General features: G+C 44.1%; 1 protein-coding gene across 3 annotated transcripts; it reads left to right on the top strand.

Annotated features, from left to right (window-relative positions):
- The first annotated feature begins 1,315 nt into the window (after positions 1-1,315).
- acss2 (acyl-CoA synthetase short chain family member 2) lies at positions 1,316-19,733 on the top strand. Of its 3 annotated transcripts, none has more exons than XM_076277540.1 (20): positions 1,316-1,469; positions 1,972-2,145; positions 3,133-3,328; positions 7,088-7,179; positions 7,710-7,813; positions 8,537-8,609; positions 9,154-9,229; positions 10,318-10,426; positions 10,953-11,000; positions 12,655-12,792; positions 13,243-13,413; positions 14,230-14,363; positions 14,655-14,787; positions 15,036-15,092; positions 15,247-15,327; positions 15,876-15,984; positions 16,418-16,486; positions 16,771-16,947; positions 17,647-17,721; positions 17,933-19,733. In XM_076277540.1, exons 2-20 carry the CDS (start codon positions 2,019-2,021, stop codon positions 18,058-18,060), a joined length of 2,097 nt encoding a protein of 698 aa, XP_076133655.1. In that variant the 5' UTR covers positions 1,316-1,469; positions 1,972-2,018; the 3' UTR covers positions 18,061-19,733. The 3 variants fall into 3 exon arrangements, with proteins under 3 accessions (XP_076133655.1, XP_076133654.1, XP_076133656.1); XM_076277539.1 differs by having other exon boundaries at positions 1,316-1,488; XM_076277541.1 differs by lacking the exon at positions 10,953-11,000 and having other exon boundaries at positions 1,316-1,488.
- The last annotated feature ends 1,122 nt before the right edge of the window (positions 19,734-20,855 follow it).

Below are 20,855 nucleotides of genomic sequence, written 5' to 3'. Positions count from 1 at the left end.
TGGGCGGCCGTTTTGATGACACTACATATATCCAACCCACCACAGGAGATTTAAAATCTGACTGATCAAAAGCAGCAATAGCAGAGACAGCACATTATGACAATCTTTAAATCCACAAAGCTCTTCCAGTCATTGGTCAGAATGTTTGTTTGAGTCAATGGTTCCCAGGACACTGAAAGACCGGGCTGCACGAATCTTGGTGGGCATGTAGCCTACTGTAGCCCCACAAGGATGACACGGAACCATTGATTTTCGTTTTGATCTGTTGCCCCCCTGCCGGACTGGACCCCCCAAAAGGAGGGTAGGGCGGACACTGTAGGGATGGTTTTCTGTGAATATCTCGAAAACCGGTGGATCTAGGAGGACCACATTTGTTTTGGATGTTGGGCTCAAGGGGCCATCTCAACCCATCCCATAACCATTTATTTACGGTAAAGCGCCACATAAAAAAAGCAAAACTGAGGCTCTAATCACAGGACTGACGTGTTCAGAACTGCATGGAATTTGATCTGTAGGATCATTATTCATGGGGGGCCATACAATAAGGTAATTTATGTGTAGTGACTGTACACAAATCGGCCTGCAGATGGTGTTGAGCGTAGGGTTGCCGGATGAAGTTGAAATGTACATGCACACACACAAAGACACACGCAGACATGCACACAGACACACACACACACTCATAACCCCCATAACCCCCCCCCCCCACACACACACACACACACACAGAATGTGCAGGACTGGGCGCTGTCCATTTGTAGCGCTCGCGATATATCTGTCTCACTGTACACTGAGTGTGCATCTCATTTTTCCCCTTGAAAGGATGCATTGGAGCCATGCACGGTCTCATTTTCTGAGGGTGATGGTGTCACTATAGGACTATTGTAATCCAGTGGTTTCTGAGGGCTGTTAATGACACCATAGCTCTTGTTCTGTGGGCTACAGTACATTACCCTACTGTTTTATCTGACACAGCCTGGCACAGTTTTGTCTTTGAGTAGCCTGGTTTGACTCTGGCCGAGAATGAACAGAAAAATGAAACCAAATTTCAATTACGTCGACTATCAAATGTAGGCCTATTAATTTTTTACACGTCTTTGACTGTGACCCCGGTGGATAATTAATGTGTGTGTGTAGACTACCTACTGTAATCGGTAATGAATTGATTTAGAAGTTGTAGCCTACTGCTACTGTTGCACTACCACTAGCAAAATAGACAGTTTCGTCATCTTTATTTTCTCAGCCGATTGGTTACCTTTTCTCCCATCAGGGGCTACTCGAAGTTCACGGAGGAGAAATAGGAGGGGCGAGCATGCAGAGCCTGGACTCTTCCCTGCAGCAGCTCGCGTTGTCTTGCAGAGTGACAAGAGGACACAGCAACATTAGCTTGGACAGTAAAACAGGTCTACTTCTGGGGCCGATGGTTGTCTTGGTGCACAGTATAAGGCACCTGCAGTAACACTGAGAAGGTGGGATTTTGATCGAAAGGTAACGTTAATTAATAAGGTTTTGCTAACGGCCTGGTCTCGCGCTTTCAGACAGTCGAGGGCTAGCCACAACACAGGGTTCGTTCGTCCTTAATTGCTGGTAACGTTAACTTGCTTGCTAACAGATGTTCAAGACCTCTAAGCAGTAAACCATTTATGTGCAGCTACAGAATAGTAGACGAGCTAGATATATCTGTTAGTCATGAAATCGTGAAGAGGAAGGTCAAACCAAATTCAATAAAACAGTTTGAGAGCAACGCTAGATAAATGATCTTAGCTGACATTTCACGTTACCAGTTCCTTGCTAAAAATGTGAGCTAACGTTAACTGGCTAACCTTTCGTATCCGTCAATTATATGGCTAGAGCAGAGTAAAGGGTCAGTTAGCAAATCAAGCTAAATCGTCAAACACTACAGAAAATGTCACACTGTTTAGTAATTACCCTGAGAACTGAGAAGCTTACTCAACAGTTTTTGTTTGACAGACTTGACAGTACACTAACGTTAGCTATCACTAGCTAAGCAAGTCAAGATGATTCCAGACAAAGCACCTGGAGAGGACGTCTTTCATGCGGGTGGCGATTTGAAGAAAGAAGCCCACGTACCGAGCTTTGAGAAATACAAGGAAATGTATATGAAATCGATAGAGAATCCTGACGGTAAGTAACGTAAACATGTTTCCTTCAAAGTCAGGCAGCTAAGTTAGCATTTCCTTGTTGGGATGAACTCACTGTGGCCAGTGCCACGCTAGTAGTTAGCCTTCTTCTACTCTTCTCCTTTGACCAGAGCTGGAATGGTTCCCAGTCAATCTTCATTCATTTGCTCGCCCGCGTGTTATAATAGTTTTTATGCGGTGCTTATTCATTGAACACTACACATGTGGCGTATTTTTGTAATGGAGATGGTGTCCTTGTCATTCACATACTTTTGTTTCCCTGCGATAACCAGGATGCACAAATACACTTCAGCAAGTCGCCCTTACCAAATCTGCTTTTCGCTTTGCGTAATTTGTATCAGTCAACAATGCTTAACTCTTAAACATGTAACTTTACTCGCTAATATTGAATGTTCGTCATTAGGACCTAGCACTGTTTGATAAATAGCGCTCTGTTTTTAAATAGCATGGTGGCGCGCGCCTGTCTATTTTTAAGACGGTCTGTCAAATGTATCTTTGTTGTTGTTAGGCGTTCATTGTGAACGTGTGCAGCTCTCGTGTGTGCTGATCCACGTCCATAGGCCTGCACTTACTCTCTTCCACTGCAACTGTGCCTAAGGACCTAAAGTCCATTTGAAGCATTACATCACTTGAAATACTGTTTTTTTTTAATTATTATTATTGTTGTTGAAAAAAACTAAACTTCATGCTATTTGAAGTCACTATAGATGCCCTACTCATGCTCTCATGTTTAACTTTGATGTAGGCCTACTACAATAGAGCAATGCTACTACTACTAACATTTTGCTTTTGTCTCAGTCTCAGGGGCATACTGCTTTAAGGGGATATTTTATAATGCCTGACTAAGATCGAAATGTTATGAATTAAAGTTTCTAGGAGCGTCTTTTTACCTTAAGGGGATCTTCCCCATGTTCATGTAGATGAGCATTTTATTTGACCAGTGACTTAAATGCTCTGTCCTTTTTTCTAGAGTTCTGGGGAGACATTTCCAAAGACTTTTTCTGGAAGACAAAGCATACAGGGCAGTTCCTGGACTACAACTTCGATGTCACCAAGGGTGAGATTTTCATCAAGTGCATGGAAGGAGCCACTACCAACATCTGCTACAATCTGCTGGATCGTAACGTACATGAAAAGAAACTGGGGGACAAAATTGCCTTCTACTGGTGAGTGAATGCGTGTGTCTGTGTTTGATCACAGTAAATATCTGAGGCATCTTGGCCTTCACATTCTGGACTTTAGACTTGACTGAAGGTGTTGTTTTCTTTCCTTGGTATGAGTGCAGTGTTCAGAGCAGCACAGATATGAAACCTTTCAATTAATGCACCAGCTTACGCACTGTAACTTGCCTCACATTTTATTCTGAAATGACATCTTGGTCATTAAGTTTGTTATATTAGTGCAAGTAGGTCCTATTCGAACACCACTGTACACATACAGGTCAGGAAAACAAGGTCAAGGCCTAGAATGTTTTTCATACCAAACAATAACATTCACTGTTTTCACTGCAGCCTTCAATTGGTCAATATCTTTTGGATAGCCTGAACCTGCTATGCTTATCACACTGGGCAGCAGAGCCTGAATCAAACATATTGAATAAAGTTGAATGATGTCAACGTTATGTCATCTAGGCTATTTACCCCAAATAAATGTTACTGTTACTACTATATTATCAATTTAATTGAACTTGTCTGAATCTTTCCCAACCACATCTTCACCATGGTTGTGGTTGGATTTTACCTGCTCAGTGTCCCACAGAATTGGATTCAATTTGTGGCGGTAGCTGACTTTGACAACGGTGGGGGGGGGGTTAAAATAAAGGTTCGTACTTCTCCTTGTGACAAGCACTTTTGAATTTTGGAAAACACTTTTCCATTTACATCGGGATTTTGCAAACATTCAGTGTCAGAGTCAATAAAATGAGCCCTTCAATGAAATTGACAAGCAGCTGTAAGTAGACTAAGCATGCTAAATTCGACATCCAAATCTAACGTTAGCTTTGAGATACTGTATGATTTCATAACTTAACTTAGTTTAGTCTCTTCAATATAGCCTACTATGTTGTGATAAGACCTTAGCAGAGTTCACTTCAATGCAGCAGTTTTGAACAAATTTGCGCAGCATGGTCACGATGCACATGCAGAGGAGTGGCAGCGGGCTACGAGAGAGAGTGGGGCGGGGCAAGGAAAGGCTGCGTGTGTTAAAAGCGCAGCTCAATGGCAATGCAAGGATTTGACCTTATATTTAATTTAAATTAAATTTAACATAGAATATTCATCTGTGGCGGCCGATTTTTATTTCGTGGCGCCCCGCCACAGATTAGTCAATGTATGGGAAACACTGCTGCTAGTGCGTCCTCTTTATCATCAACTGAATTCAGTGTTTTTTGGATTGTAATCCTAGCAAAAACTCTATTGCTGAGATATAGCCTGACAATCATGATTGCCCTGTGTGTGTGTGTGTGTGAGTGGGGGCTCCTCCTCATAAAGCCTTTCAAGTTGGTGATCTGTCAAGTGTAAAATGTATGTCCATTTGGATCGGCCAGGTCCTGTCAGCCAGCTAATTCCCATTGTTGGGCCTGTTCATTCTCATCTCCCTCATCCAACGAGTACCATTTCCGCTGTGGATCTGCACTGTCTTGCCCCCCAGTAAATGGTCTGAATTAGTCTTAACAGGAAATTACTGCATACATTTATGGTTGTACTATGCCCTAAGTTGTATTATTATACTGTTAAATTATCAATTACTAGTTGCATGACTTGTTTGTTTCCTTGATGATGTGCCCATTGTTTGAGACTGAGTGTATATGAGATTCTTTCAGCAAGTGATAAGGGTTGCTTTTGCCGTATGTGGCTCTACTGTGCTTTATCTTGGGCTATGATTGAAATGTTGTCTAAAGGCCGTTCATAGTGAATCATCTGCCCATGTGACTTTGACTGCTGAGCTTTGAGAACTGTGTTCTCCAGCAAGGCTCTGTTGGGCTGCCCCTGCACCTGAAAACGCGTGATAACTGCTGGGCTTTCACACTCAGTTCTGCCTCAGCACAGACAGACAAAGGCTATGGATGTGTCTGCGCCCATGCAGAAGTAACACAGAAATATCCTTAAGCCTCAGAGGCTTACTTACTCTCTGGCCAGGCCCTGTGCCTGTGCACAGGGCACATTTCCCAAGCAAGTCAAGCTTTCACAGTGCATCAGAGAGAGATGGCCCATGCTTTGAAGTATGAAGGCTCCATTTGTCTTTAGGCAAGGTTTTTGCTGTCATCTCGTCTAACCTGTTCCGTGTGGTGTCACCCAGTGTTATGTCTTCACTGTCGTCAGCTACGTTGAGCACTACCTGTCATGCAAGGCTACGCTACCTGTTTGTATCTCGTCTCGGAGGAATGTTGAGGAGCACAGAGATGTCTCGATGAGCAACTACTACAGTGCCATCTTATTCATTGTGTGAACAAATCCCATCCATGCCCTTCATAGAGAAAGTTTGTCTGACCTTGACGGCAGAGAGCAGTATGTCTGCATTCAGGGCAGCACGCAGGCTCTCTCCAGAAACGGCCCCTCAGGACCAGTGCTACTATGTAAACAAACAGTAGCTCTATATGGGCGGTGTTTTGAGCATGATGATAACTTTTTCTTTTCCCCAGTCCTGTGTGTTTTGAAACTACATAGAGCTATTGCTTATTTCACCCACTGTGACCCTTGACTCAGCACTGTGGCTCTTGACTCAAATTATGGTGATGGTGGGGGGGGGGGGGGGGTTGGATGGAAAAAAAGTTGAACTTGGTCCTAGTAAGCCTTGCTTTGTGTTGGCATTGAGCATGTGTCCCATGCACTTCTGCCTGAAATTAAATTACTGTTGCAGCTGAGGTCCAGGCTACCAAGGGAGGCTCTGTCTTTGTAGGGGGGAAATTACGACATCCCCTTTAACGGCCGCGAGGAGCTGAAATTACTCCATCAAGACATCCGCTCTCTGCAACAAGGTGCTCACTATCAAGCTCTGATGGAATGCTGCATGTTGATCTTGGCACAGGATGCAGAGAGCAACAGTATCTGCATTCATTGCTGCTCGTGCTGCCCTGCTGTGCTATATTTAGCATTCTAGTGTAGCGTTTGGCGTTTTTTTTTTTCTTTTTTTTTTTTTCTTCCAGTTTGTGCACATCTGGGTCTTCATTGTCTTTGTGTTCAGGTCCAGGTGTTTGCAATGGGCTAATGTCAGGTTCATGTGTTGGGATGTCGTCATAGTAATAGTAGGCTGTGCTGATGATCCCCTCTGGAGTTCCTGGCCCATGTTCTGATTTAAGCTGGAGTAGATAGGGTGACTAGAATTTACTACCAAAGTGGAATTCCGCTATGCATGTTCACCTGCTTGTTCTATTTGAATATTTTATGTGTTATGGAAATGGCCTACTTGGTCATACTTCTTTAAAAGACACCAGTTTAATGTTACATTTCTTGCGTGATTGACCCTAACCTGCTAAAGACATAAACATATGTATTTTCCCCCCCAGCAATATTATGGTATTCATACCTCCCCTGGTGTTCTATGTTGCCTCTAGTGAATCCTGTATTTCTCCTGAACTCGGAGGCAGTGTCTGACACAGTGCCAAGAGCCACACATTCTTCTCGTAAAAACCAACTGGGAGTTTTCAGTTGAAAAGATTGCTACACCAATAATGTTGCAACATCAGGCCTTCAGAAAGGCTAAAGTAAATCATTGCTGTATTTCCACTTATCAGCACCTCTTTGCACAGTGGGCACAGAATGCACAGTGTTAAAATGTGATGTGAAAAAAAAAATATTCCATACATCTGTAAAATCTGTAATAGTTTGGAGTGATGTTTATACCCTTATCTGTTATCTGTGTTTTGGCTATTTTTGGAGTATGTACTTTGATTGTCTACTGATGCAAGTGTGTCTTTTTTCCACCAGGGAGGGGAATGAGCCAGGGGACGAGATGACTGTCACATATAGGGAACTGCTGCAGCAAGTCTGCAAGTTTGCCAATGTCCTGAAGTCACAAGGTACAACAGCTGTGTGTGTGTGTGTGTGTGTGTGTGTGTGTGTGTGTGTGTGTGTGTGTGTGTGTGTGTGTGTGTGTGTGTGTGTGTGTGTGTGTGTGTGTGTGTGTGTGTGTGTGTGTGTGTGTGTGTGTGTGTGTGTGTGTGTGTGTGTGTGTGTGTGTGTGTGTGTGTGTGTGTGTGTGTGTGTGTGTGTGTGTGTGTGTGTGTGTGTGTGTGTGTGTGTGTGTGTGTGTGTGTGTGTGTGTGTGTGTGTGTGTGTGTGTGTGTGTGTGTGCTTTTAATTATATGGTAGCCTAATTTCTTGGCTTTCAAACTTTTATAATAACTAATTACTAGTGCAACACATTACAATTAAATAGCACACAACTTACTAATCTCAGTTGTTATTGAGCAAAACTTTTATCAGAAATGATTGGCTCTGTGTTAATTGACTCTGTCAAGTCATCTCAGCAGGGATATAAAGTGTACTTGTTTGAAAGAAAGGGACTTCATGCATGTTTCTCTCCTCGACTCCCATGCCCCTCACCCAGGTGTAAAGAAGGGAGACCGCGTGTCCATCTACATGCCCATGGTGGTGGAGCTGGTGGTGGCCATGCTGGCGTGTGTTCGTATTGGAGCCGTGCACTCCATTGTGGTGAGTGGCCCTTATTCAGTGTGTGACCAGTAGTTACGAGTAGCCTGGTGTCACCAGACTCATTCATTTAGTTTCACTTTGTGAAGATAGGTCTGGGTGCTCTCCATTGGGAAATGTTTCCAACCCTAGCATTGTAATGACTGCGTGTTGACTTTGTGTAGACTTTGCGGTAATTTGTGACTGGTTAAGGTGGACAATTGTTTACAATGATCAAGGATTCCTAACTGCTCCTCATTTGCCAAACTTCAGCAAACTGATACTAATCCACATTGGCTGTCAGGAAACAATCTATTCACCTTTTGCTATTTGCTGTACATGTATACCTTCTTTCCACTGCAATTTGTTTTATGTTGGCAGGCATTGCTATTACCATTTACCACTGCCACTTATGATTTCCTTTTTGAGTTTTTGGAAACATTGATCCATTGATGGGAGCCAGACTAATATCTCAGTGAAATTAAATGAGCCGAAAATACAGGTGGGCAGGGCCAAGTTGGGTCTAGAGGAAGCCCATAAGAAACACCAGCATATAGAACTGAGATGTAAAAGACCATCATAATGGCTCAGGGTTGTTATTTTATGACCTGCGAAATTTGGTGTTTCTTGGATAATGACATTTTTTCCATATCAGTGTACTCGTACTAACTAATCTGTCTGCATGTTTCTATGTGTGTGTGTGTGTGTGTTGTGTATGTGTGTGTGTGTTGTGTATGTGTGATTCAGTTTGCCGGCTTCTCCGCGGAGTCCCTGTGCGAGAGGATCTTGGACTCGCAGTGTTCGTTGCTTATCACTGCAGGTGAGTGAATGAAAATCTGCCTGCTCAGATGGTTCATATTTCCTGAGATTATACTTGGCCTTTTAATCTCAGTGTCAATTAGCTGATTCTCATTCCTTTGAAAAGGGAAAGGTCTGCGAACCACACTCCTCACCAGACTGGATTTGCAGTGCTGCTAATCGGCTTACGGTCAAACCCTATTTAGTTGAGGGGCTTTGGTTGTGACTGTAAGGGTGGTCATGGTTCAACATTTTCTTTGTACAGACAGGGCTGCCAATACAGTCAGGGACCTTAGATGATGGATGTTGGAACTTCATATGCTGAATGTTTGTGACAGAAGTTGTTGTACTTGTGTCACATTATTTCAGTACATTACTTTAATGTTGCTTGACGTATATAAAAATGAAAAAGGGCATTCCTGTCCATGGCTATTTTGAGCACTCTGCACACATAAATAATGGCAGTGCATTCTGTTTATTTGATTTGTAGGCTCGAGTCTGTCTTTATTTGATTATGTTGTCTCTCCTTGTTCTCTGCCCCCCACTCCCTCCATCCCCAATCTCAGATGGCTTTTATAGAGGAGATAAGCTGATCAACTTGAAGGTGATCGCTGACGATGCACTGCAGAAGTGCAGGGACAAGTAAGAGCCATGCAGACACTCTACTTACAGCCTCCTTAATACACACACACACACCGTACAACATCCAGCCTGTGTTACCCACCCAGGGATGCGCGCACACACACACACACACACACACACTATAACCTCTGTATCTCTTTTATGGTGTAGTCATATGGGTGAAGGGTAGAACCCCCCCCCCCCCCCCATACACAGTTGGCAAGTTTGTGTGATTAGTCTACATGGCTTAGAAGCATGCCCATTCAGTGCAGATCAATTTCACTTCCCCATCTGTTAAGGGTGTCACGATTTCGATTTTATATCGAAATCGTTCGAAATTACATCTCAATCTCGAACTTCGAATTTAAAAGTAGAATCGACGATGCAGCCACACCCCCAATGTCACATCCAGCATGTATGCCAAGAAGCACAAACGCACGTGCTGAACTGCAGCATCAACACTCCTCTAATTTTAGGCTGCAGCCAGTTAAAATATACACATCAACCTACCAAAATCAAAGCCCCTGTTGCTACTTTGAAATCACCGGTGTGGAAGTACTCGTTCATTCACGTCAATTAAAACTAACTTACCCTACTCAACTTAGCAAGTGAAAAGATGATCTAGTTACAGTCCAAAGTTACTTTAAGGCTTAAAATGCACATAGAAAAGTATCCATGAACACTAACCTTGGGTCTCTTCGAAGTGTGCTGAAACGATCAAATTATAATTCTGTGTTGTTTCATTTCACTATGTTCACGTCTCTGTTTTAGCCTAATGTTGGTTCTGTTTACATTACAACCTCGCGATTGGAACGGTTTCAAAATAAAAGCCCCCCGAAACAGAAAAGGAAATGGCCAAAAAGAGTAAATAACATATAAGGAATGCATTAATAGTAATGTTGAAAAAAAGATCGAAAATCGAATCGAATCGTGACTTTAAAATCGAAAATTGCATCGAATCGAGGATTTGGAGAATCGTGACACCCCTACCATCTGTACACACTGTGATGATATGCAAGTAGCCAGTGGTTTGTGGTCATTGAGTATTTTCCTCTCACACTTTCCCTTTTCTCCCCCCTTCTCCATTTACCTCTCCCTCTCTCTCATAGGGGTGTTCCTGTGAAGAGGTGTATCATGCTGAAGCACCTGTCTAAAGAGGAGGCGGCTGCACCTGGCTCCCAGTCTCCTCCAGCCAAACGCCCCTGTCCTGACTTGCAGGTGAGGGCTAACACTCCACCCTCCCTCACCCTGGTCATTTAGACCCACTGTCAAAGATATTCAACAATTGCTTTCTCATTTCATTTAATTTGGTCTCTGCCCTCACTAACTTCTATAACATCTTTATTTCTTCATGTGTATGTACATGTTCTGTTATTTTCCAGACCCCTTTTCTCTGTTATGTTTGTTTCCAAATAAGCTTGCAAGCCTTCTGTTCTCATCTTGTATGGTTTTGTATCGGTGCAATAGAACCATAAATGATTGATAACATTTAAGCTGACGGGTTTGATGCCATAGACCCGTCATATGCTCACAGAAGCTTTCCATGACACCCATGGCCTTGCGTGAAGTGCAGCAGGAGCCACAGTAATCTGGTGTCACTGAAGACTTGTGTCAGTATTTGAAATGGAGCTATGTGTTGGATCCTGCATTTTAAAGTGTTACCATATACCCCCCCCCCCCCCCCACTTCTCCTATTTAGATTTTTTTTACGTTGAAATAACCTTTCCATTAACCCCTTCTCTAGCAGGAGAAACAGAAAGAAAGAGTAAAGAGAGTCCGCCCCGTTCCCCAGGTATTTCACATAGACCACCCTGTGCTTTTCTGGTGTTTTCTATCTTTCTCACTCTGTATATTTCACACACACACACACACACACACTCTATCTCTATCATTCTTGCACACTTCTTATCTCCACTCACCCACTCACTCACTCACTGCTCACACTCACAGTGTCTCTTTCTTTCTTTCTTTCTTTCTTTCTTTCTTTCGCTTTCTTTCGCTCTTTCTTTTTCTCTTTCTTTCACTCTTTCTTTCTTTCTCTCTTTCTTTCTCTCTTTCTCTCTCTCTGAACCTTGGGTTGTTTTTTCATCGTTTCCTTCTCCTTCCTTTAACACCTGTCTTGTCCGCTTCTCAGCAGCCGTTGGGTGGGGAGGCTGTTTCCTGTCTCTCGTCTCTCAGGCTAACTGTCCTGTGTCCACTAACGGCCCGTACCGCTCATATGAACACGTCACCGCTGGGAGGTCTCTGTACGGCTACAAACCCCCTAAATGAATCATATGATAATGTCCTGCAAGCAAAAACAATTGGTTTTAGTTGTTTGTAGTGGTAATTGTTTAACACAATACAGCTTAAACGATATTTAACAAAACATGTGTTATACAGCCTTATGCTATCTGTCAAACAGTATTTTTATGTATCTTTTCTGATCATATATTGACCCCCAACTGTGAGCATTATTTTGTGGATCAGATTTAAACACATTGCAGCACTGGTTTTTGCTCATGTCCAGTGCCTTGAACCGTCCATCTCTCTCTCTCTCTCTCTCTCTCTCTCTCTCTCTCTCTCTCTCTCTCTCTCTCTCTCTCTCTCTCTCTCTCTCTCTCTCTCTCTCTCTCTCTCTCTCTCTCTCTCTCTCTCTCTCTCTCTCTCTGTCAGAACACTCCATAGCAAATGAGGGCTCTTGGCTCTTAAGTCAGTGCTCTGTAGTACTGGCTCCGTTGTCTCATCGATTTGACCACTCGCTGTGCAGTCAAATGCTGAGTCACTTTTTTTTTTTTCCTCCTGAGCTTCATTTAAATGAGACTGTCACTTAAATGAAATGTGTACTCTCCTGCTGACCTGGTGTGCCTCTTGCACATCGCTTAGAGGATTGCATGAGATAGTCTACGAATTTCAGTACTAATACATGTCGTCTTGATAAGTCATTAGTCATTAGTAGTCAGTAGACACCTGTATCTCATCATCTTTTTCCCTCTCTTTGATCTGTTTTTAGCTCTGCATCCACACATCATCTTTAATCTGTTTCTTTCTTTCCTGTCATTTGAGTATCAGATAGATCATGGGTAACCTGATCAGATTTTTCTCTCTGCTTAGATGAAGTAGTTGTCAGATAGTGCAACTTTTGGATGTGGAGTGTGTCTTCACTGGAACACTTGGTTACACACGTTGCGCTGGGCTCGACAGAATTACCAGATGTGTGTCGAGTACCAAGTGTGACACCTCCTTCAGAACAGATCAGAACAGACTTTTTTTTTTTCTTTCTCCCAAGTATTGTGATCATAGAAAATGTACAGTGGAGTCCCTGCACATTTTCTCAGTTTATAAGCACATGCATGCACTCTGTTTCACACACACGCACTAGCCCCAACTGGTAATGTTGTGTGTGGAGATGTTGGATGTTGACCGCGTGTGCTCTGCAGTGTCCTCATGCCCCTGGTTGCGTGCAGGTGACGTGGAACCCGGATGTGGACCTGTGCTGGCACACGCTGATGGATGGCGTGTCAGAAGAGTGTGAGCCGGTGTGGTGTGACTCAGAGGACCCCCTCTTCATCCTCTACACCAGCGGCTCCACCGGCAAACCCAAGGTACCACTCACACACCGCTTCCCGCCATATAATGAGTTTCTCTTCCTCTTAAACAAATTTAGCTCTCGGTGGCTCTTTTCTGCTCTTTTTTTATTTCTGTCCACTCACTCTATTTTTCCTTATCTTAACTTCCTTATGTCCCCATTTATGGTTATCTGGCTGCTACCTGATCTCTACCTGTCCCCCTTCTCTCCTCTGTATTGTATTTCCTGATCCAGTTTTCTATTGTTCCTATAAAAGGCCTTTCATAGTTCTGGCTCCTCCACATTTTTCCTCTGTTTCCTTAAGTTGACATGCTTCCTCACTCCCTTGCCAACTTTCACTTCTTCTAAAGTGGACTGTCTCATTTCCTGAGATTAATATCTGTCTCTTTCTCTCTCTCTCTCTGTCTCCCCCCCCTTCCCTCCCTCTCTCTCTCTCTCCCTCTCTCCCTCTTTCTCCCTGTCTCAGGGAGTACTGCACACAGTGAGTGGGTATATGCTGTACGCAGCCACCACCTTCAAGCTGGTGTTTGACTACCAGCCATCAGACGTGTACTGGTGCACGGCGGACATTGGCTGGATCACAGGCCACTCCTACATCACGTACGGCCCTCTGGCCAACGGGGCATCCAGTGTGTTGGTGAGCAGGCACAGTACAACCCACACTTGTTAAACCTCCGCTTACTTTCACTGTGAACACGGCCTAAATAAACACCCAAGAAAAACTCAGCTCCTCCTTTCACTGTGAACACGGCCTAAATAAACACCCAAGAAAAACTCAGCTCCTCCTTTCATTGTGAACACGGCCTAAACACCAAATAAAAACTCAGCTCTTCTTTTCACTGAACAGGGCCAAAATAAACACCCATTTAAAAACTCAACTCTTCCTCTGACAGTTAAATATTACGGCTTCTACACACAGTTGCGTTCCGTCAACGCATGCCAGTGGGTGTTCCCGACAGTAGCTATCCAAATTACTATACTGAAGTATAACCGTAATTTGATTGGTTGGTGCCGTCCGTCGGTTGGCTTGATTGGCCGGTGCCATCTGTCGGTGCAGCAACAGCTGAACTTCTCAATGCGAGCGACGGGAGAAACACGACACAACGGACCCACAATTCAGTTCGGCAACGGATGACGTGAGCCCATGCAAAGTGAATGGGATTCGTCTTCAGCACTGCAACGCACGCAACTGTGTGTAGAGGCAGTTAGCAACTTTGTCTTTCTCATACATGCTGGTTTATGTATGATGGAGGTGTATGAGTTTGTAAGATTACAACAGGAACACATTAATACTGTGATGGGAGGTGGTAAATCCTGTGTAGTTTTAGTATTAAGCTGTGTAGGAAATGGATTGATTTACAACACTGTGTAGTAACTAGGTTGTGTTTTTGTCTTTGGGTTTGTCTGGTGATTTATTGGCCTGTGGTTTTTCCCCGTTTCCTGTTCCACCCAGTTTGAGGGCCTGCCCACCTACCCAGAGGTGAGCCGCATGTGGGAGATAGTCGATAAGTACCACGTGACCAAGTTCTACACGGCCCCTACAGCCATCCGCCTGCTCATGAAGTACGGCAGTGATCCCGTGCAGAAGTGAGTTTACTGTGTGTGTGTGTTAGTTTAGTGTGTGTGTGTGTGTGTGCGTGTGTGTGTGTGTGTGTGTGTCATTGCTTTGTGTTTTCAAAGTCATATATGGGAGTGACCAATTAAGCCTGATTGAAGGGGAATCCGTTCTCCAGCTTGTGATGGGTGTGTGTGCTTACACAGGACAGGTGTTCTCTGTGTGTGTAGGGTTTTGAGTTGAGGGATCACTCAAAGGTGTCTACATCATCCGTACACACACCCTGAGCTCCTTTGACGTGTCCCTTGTCGGCTGCTCCTCAGGTGCAAGAGGGACTCTCTGAAGGTGCTGGGCACGGTAGGGGAGCCCATCAACCCGGAGGCCTGGCAGTGGTACTACACCGTGGTGGGCGAGAGGAGGTGCCCTGTGGTGGACACCTTCTGGCAGACGGAAACGGTGGGCACTCGGGTCTTCACTGGACTCCATCTCTCTCCCTCTCTCCGTTCCCTTCACTTTGCATGTTTTGTTTATGTATTATGTTTATCAAGTCTATCAATCTGTCTGGATGCCTGAAAATATATGCCTCTTTAGATATTTGTACATTTGTAATGAGGGCATCTCATTGTCTCTTGAAGCCTTGCACATGAAACCTTCTTTTTTCCTATCGATTATCACATCGGTCACTCTTTATCTTGTATATGTAGGGTGGACATGTGTTGACACCACTTCCAGCCGCAACACCCATGAAGCCTGGATCAGCGGTGAGTCATACGTTTCCTGGAGGATGATCTGATTTAAAGATGAGAATCGACCTCATTAACTAAAGCAAATAATATGTCATAATTTGAAGACATCTGTTCTAGGCATGTTCAAAAAAAGTATACTTATGTGACGTTTGTGGTTGTTTCCGTGCAGACGTTTCCTTTCTTTGGAGTTGTTCCAGCAATTCTGAATGAGTCCGGAGAGGAGCTGGAGGGACCAAGTGAGGGCTACCTGGTAAGTCCTCCCACTATGCAAGTTTCTGCTTGGATGTAGTTCCAACAAACTACAGTATTCCGTTTGCTTAAGTACAGTATACAAGAGGTCATTCTCATTCACACTGGTGTTTTTTTTTTTATTTGACCCCTTTTTTAAAAAAATTTGACTATACCTTGACGCAATGACGTTACAGTAACACTCAACCTCATTTTATCAAATCTCTTTGACGCCTACAATTGAAGCTTTGCTCCTCTACACAGAGCCTGAAGTCCCAAATTCCACTTGTCACCTGTACATTACATATTGACCCAAAACATGTTATTAAAATATTTTGCTCTGTTGCTCTAGGTCATAAACCTGATCTTTGTGAGCATGCTTTTGGATATGTGTCATTTAGCAATACTTGGTTATTGACCAGATACCAGGGTACATCCAGAACAAGATGGTAATCTGAGTACTAACCATTCCAGCTAGACAGGTTAATGATAATGACATTGAAACAGAATCAGGGTTTCTAGAGCCCACATAGAGCATTAAGGTTTTTCCTCCCTCCCCACTCCTCCCAGGTGTTTAAGCAACCATGGCCAGGTGTGATGAGGACAGTTTATGGGAACCACCCGAGGTTTGAGACCACCTACTTCAAGAAATTCCCTGGGTACTATGTCACGGGAGATGGTGAGAAGCTCTCTCTCATGCTTTTGTGTGTGTGACTATTATTTAGTTTGCTACATAAACACTCTATTTCAAGTCTAGTTTTATATGTGTGTGTTGTATAGAGAGACTGAACAGGCAAACACTGAATGTGGCCTAGCTGTTCACTGGCAGCCTCCTACAAGCTGAACTATTGAGTGCAGAGGCAGAATGCCCTGCTCTAGTCCCCATTAACCCCCACCCCCGTCCTCCAGGATTAGAGAACTCTGCTGAAAAGCAGCTTGTTTTCCTCAAGCTTGGCTCTGTTGTTTGTTGATCCGTTTAGGGCTGTGGCTAAGTGAAATTGAATTTTCTTTTCATGGGAGCCTTTGCAAGCCTTTCACCCACTCCTCCCGTTGAAATGTAAATGGCGGTTGTCATCAAGACGTGTCTGAGGTGTGGTCTGATTTTCCTCCAGGTTGCCGTAGGGATAAGGATGGATACTACTGGATCACAGGGAGGATAGATGACATGCTGAATGTGTCCGGTGAGCTGGAGCTATATGAACCAACATACATTTTTCAGTAGTTCATCTTCCTTACCTGTAGATAGGTTTTCTAAATGTTTCCCTTCATTAAAAAGTAGGTTTTCACCATTCTGTACTACTTACAGAACCTATAGGAACATATACTTGCTTATAGGTCTCTCTGTTTAGTTCAACTCTGTCCCATAGTTCAGCTTTAAGATGAACGTTGATGGTTAACATTAGTCACTTTCTCGCTCTCTCTCTCCATCTCTCCCTCCCTCCCTCCCTCCCTCTTCCTCTCCCAGGTCACTTGTTGAGCACGGCGGAGGTGGAGTCGGCGCTGGTGGAGCACGGAGCGGTGGCCGAAGCAGCGGTGGTGGGACGGCCCCACCCGGTCAAGGGCGAGAGCCTCTACTGCTTCGTCACGCTCAACGAAGGAATCAGCTACAGCCGCACGCTAGAGGCTGAGCTCAAACAGCAGGGTGTGTGTAAGATGTATATGTTGTATGTAACGGTGTGTGTGTGTGTGTGTGTGTGTGTGTGTGAGACTGTATACGTGATATGTGTATTTGTGTGTGTTATTGCTGTATCCTAGTGTGAATGTGTGCTAGCCTGCTTAGGGGGTGCATATCTGCGCTGGCCTATATTTAGCTGTGAGTATGATGTACTTCAGACAGCTTGGGACTTTCAGTTGCCTCAATTGGGATGGTTCAAGTGAACCCTGGGACTGCGTACTGTAGATGTGGCATTACATTAGACCTTAAACAGGGCCCCCTCTTGGCTTTAATGACCTCCACAAATAAGATGTCTCCTGAGCATTATGTCTTTATCCCACATAATGTCTTTATCCCAGCAGAAGTGCTGAGGAGTTATGTTCTGTCGTCCCTCGCGTGGGACTGGTCTCTGGAGTTAGGCAGGGATCAGCCAGCGGCCAACGCAACGTTCAGACCATAATACGTTTTATCTCGTTCCTAAGCAACACAAACGGTTTGTCAATTGAATACGCTCGCGTTGTGCTTTGAAAGTTGAACCAAGTTCAACGCTCCTCAGTTTGTTCAACGCTAACATTACGCCAGCGTTGCCACCGTTCTGCTGCCGAACCATAGAGAACAATAAGAAACCTGCCGCTTGCCGTTGGCTAATGTGATCCCCGCCTAAATGTGCGGTCCTCTCTTCTGCAGTGAGGGAGAAGATTGGTGCCATTGCCACACCTGACTACATCCAGAGTGCCCCAGGCCTTCCGAAAACCAGATCAGGTGATTGGACACTTTGAAGTTAATATTACCATAATTCTTCTAATTTGTGCACTTATCTATGGTATTAGTAGTATATTAGTATAAAATTGTCTGGTCTTGTCTTAATTGCCTTTGTCTTATTCTTGATGAAGGTATGTTTTGCTGCATTTCTTTGAACAGTTTTCCCTTGTTCCATGTTGCACTCTCTCCCCTTGCCCTCCTCCTCCCGCAGGGAAGATCATGAGGCGCGTGCTGCGTAAGATCGCCTGTAACGAGCGCGACTTGGGCGACGTGTCCACGCTAGCCGACACCTCCGTCATCGAGCAGCTCTTCCAGAACCGCTGCTGCACTGCCGTCTGACCAGCAGGGGGAGCCTGCCTGCAGCGACTCTCCCCACGTCCAATAGGAGCGGCCAGTGGGGGAGAGCAGAGTCTGTGGGATTGGGGTTAGGAGTGGGGTAGGGGAGGGTAGAGAATAGAGAAATGGGTGAGGAAATGGGCATGAAGAACTTTGGAGATGTAAAAAATCGTGTTATGGAGACTGCCAGAACCCTCTGAGATCCTCTCAGATGAAGAGAAAAATATTAACTAAGAAATGAGAGAAGAAGTATCTTTGCCCTACATTGAGGGTAGAGTAGATTTGTATAGTAGGAATATTTTGTTTTAACCATGATTTGTTTATTGGTTTTTTTACATGTCCTTTTATTTTTTTGTAGATGTGTTTTTGTTTTTGTCTTTTACCTTTGTCATTCAAGCCATTCTCACCATTGTTAGACACGCTTTGCATTGCCATGAACTGGGTCGCTGCTTTTACTGCTTGTGTGTCATGCTCTGTGGAGGATGATGATGCTGATTGTATTGAAATAGAAAGAAAGTACCAAGCAATGTCAGGTTTTCATTTATCCTTAATCTGTTCAATTTTGTTTCATGGTCATAGTCATGCATGAAGTTTTACTCATGACTGAAGCTCTTGTGTGAATGTGCCAATAACAACCTGGGAAATGGGAAATTTTGTCCTTACCATGCAACACCCTTAGATTGTAAGGGTGCGAGTACTTTTTTTATTTTATTAATGCTCTTTTTTTTTAACCCAAGGCAATAACATGTTTTCTCTAGAGAGGTCTGAAACATTTGTCTGTAGACTGTCACAGTGGAAAATGTCAAAACCTTGTCAAAATTAGCGCACACTTTAGCTTGGGTTCTCTGTCCACTATAGAAGGCCACACACACACACACACACACACACACACGCACACGCACACACACACACCACTACTCAGACAGACACCACTACTCACAGACAGACACACACACACACATACCACTGCTCACACACACTACTCTGTCCTCAGGTTCCTGTGCTCTGCATGAATTGTGTTTGTGTTCTGTGATCGGCTGTCCACCTGCCCCTTGAGACGTGGGTCTCTACATAAGTGCTCCTCTCCTCCTCAGGAGATCCCTGACGTGTCTACGCTGCCAAATTGAGCCGCCACGTCAGCGACTTGGTTCCTCTTTAGAACCTTCTATTCCTTGTGCTTTGAGTTCTTGGTGTGACATCTTTTTGTGCTAGAGATAAGTCTAGCCCACAGCGGCGTCTTACACAGTGAGTTAAGAGTCCGGCATTTGAACCCAGAGTGCTGGGGAAACGTGTCTGTTCACTTTACTACTTCTCCTTCACTGTGTCTATGGGGTCTGTATTTGAGGTTGCTGTTGTAGATGAAAGAACATATTTGATTTATTCTAAGCCTGTAGTGCAATTCATGGACCTCAGCTTCAAATAGGCTGTTGTTGACTACTGACATTCAGCTGTCGAAGCATTTTCATTTCCCTCTTTGTAAACACTGTAAATTACATTTCCAAAGACAGGATGGACCCCTCAGATGTTGTCATGCCTTTGAGTTAACCGAATGCTCTCTGTTTTCCTTTTTGTTGATTTTGTCGTTCGAATCATCTCGGTGCATCCAAACAATGTGCGTCATAAACAATGTTTAATGATCGAAGGTGTGAAGGAATAAAACAAACAACTGAAAGGAATTCCGCCTCGTTGTCTGCTCTTGTCTCGTGTGAAGGTGTTTTGGAATTCTCCAAAATGACTGTCTTCCTGTTGTTGTTCAGTTCAGATATTTGGCTGAGACACAGTTGTTTCTATTGTCCTCTGTAGCCTAGTTGGGTAATGCTGTGTTGCTTAATGTTTGTGCTGCGCCAGGGGAATCGTGGGGGAAGATGGACGCTCATTAGCCTTTGCTTGGCCATTGTGACTAGGCTGGTGATGACTGGCAGGGGCATGCACCGGCGGCCATGTTGTTTGGTTTGTCTCTGTCCACATAATTAATCGCCTTTCTCCCCATCCACCTAAATTAATGGAGAGGCAAACCTGCTGACAACAGCGTTCTGAGGTTGGAGTGGAGGAATTTGGAAGAAACTGTTCTCCCCTGACCCACTCTACTCTTCCTGCTTTTCTTTTTTTATCTCCACCTCTCTTTTTTTCCCTGTCTCCTCCATTATTTCTCATCTCAGTTGGAAGTAGGAATGCCCAAACAAGTGTAGCCTACTTGGTGACCATTATGAGTAACAATTAATTGCGCTAGCTGGCTGACTGTCACTGGGATGGTGGCTAATGAGATGTTGTGAGTTCTCTAATTACTGGCCTTGAACAAGCCGCCCTGTAGCCTTTACTGGACCCGAGTACGTGCAACTGGTGAATTGACCAGTTCACCTCAATGTCCCATTAGCACATGGACTCAGCACACAGCACCCCATTTACAGTTGTGTGCAGAATAATAGTGTGTTTTAAAAAATGTAATAAAGCTCAAAATCCTTAGAATAGCTGTCAATTCCATACTTTGAATCACTGCACTCTAGTTGCATTACCATTATTTGCACTTTACTTTGAATCACTGCACTCTAGTTGCATTACCATTATTTCTGAGAATTGCGTCACATCTGTGTTGCTGAGTCGACCAACTGGTACCTGTGAACAGGTATTCCAGCCTAGGATGATTGAACATTCCACAATTCCTCTGCATTTCTGGGTTTTGCCTCAGAAACAACATTTTTGATGTCACCCCACAAGTTTTCTAAAGGATTGAGGTCTGGGGATTGGGCTGGCCACTCCATAACGTCAATCTTGTTAGTCTGGAACCAAGACTTTGTCGC

Source organism: Alosa pseudoharengus, unplaced genomic scaffold (genome assembly GCF_046254945.1).
Source record: "Alosa pseudoharengus isolate Yale_2024_CS ecotype anadromous, Long Island Sound unplaced genomic scaffold, YU_APseudo_1.1 YU_APseudo_1.1_scf_9, whole genome shotgun sequence".
Classification (NCBI taxonomy): Eukaryota; Metazoa; Chordata; class Actinopteri; order Clupeiformes; family Clupeidae; genus Alosa; species Alosa pseudoharengus.
This window is presented reverse-complemented; position numbering and strand designations above follow the sequence as displayed.

What these genes read in the sequence shown, in the direction of transcription:
- acss2 (XM_076277540.1), top strand. Translation starts at nt 2,019, where the DNA reads ATGATTCCAGACAAAGCACCTGGAGAGGACGTCTTTCATGCGGGTGGC. An exon ending in CCTTCTGGCAGACGGAAACG is followed by an intron (nt 14,788 to 15,035) that starts GTGGGCACTCGG and finishes TTGTATATGTAG; the next exon opens with GGTGGACATGTGTTGACACC. An exon ending in GGCTGAGCTCAAACAGCAGG is followed by an intron (nt 16,948 to 17,646) that starts GTGTGTGTAAGA and finishes TCTCTTCTGCAG; the next exon opens with TGAGGGAGAAGATTGGTGCC.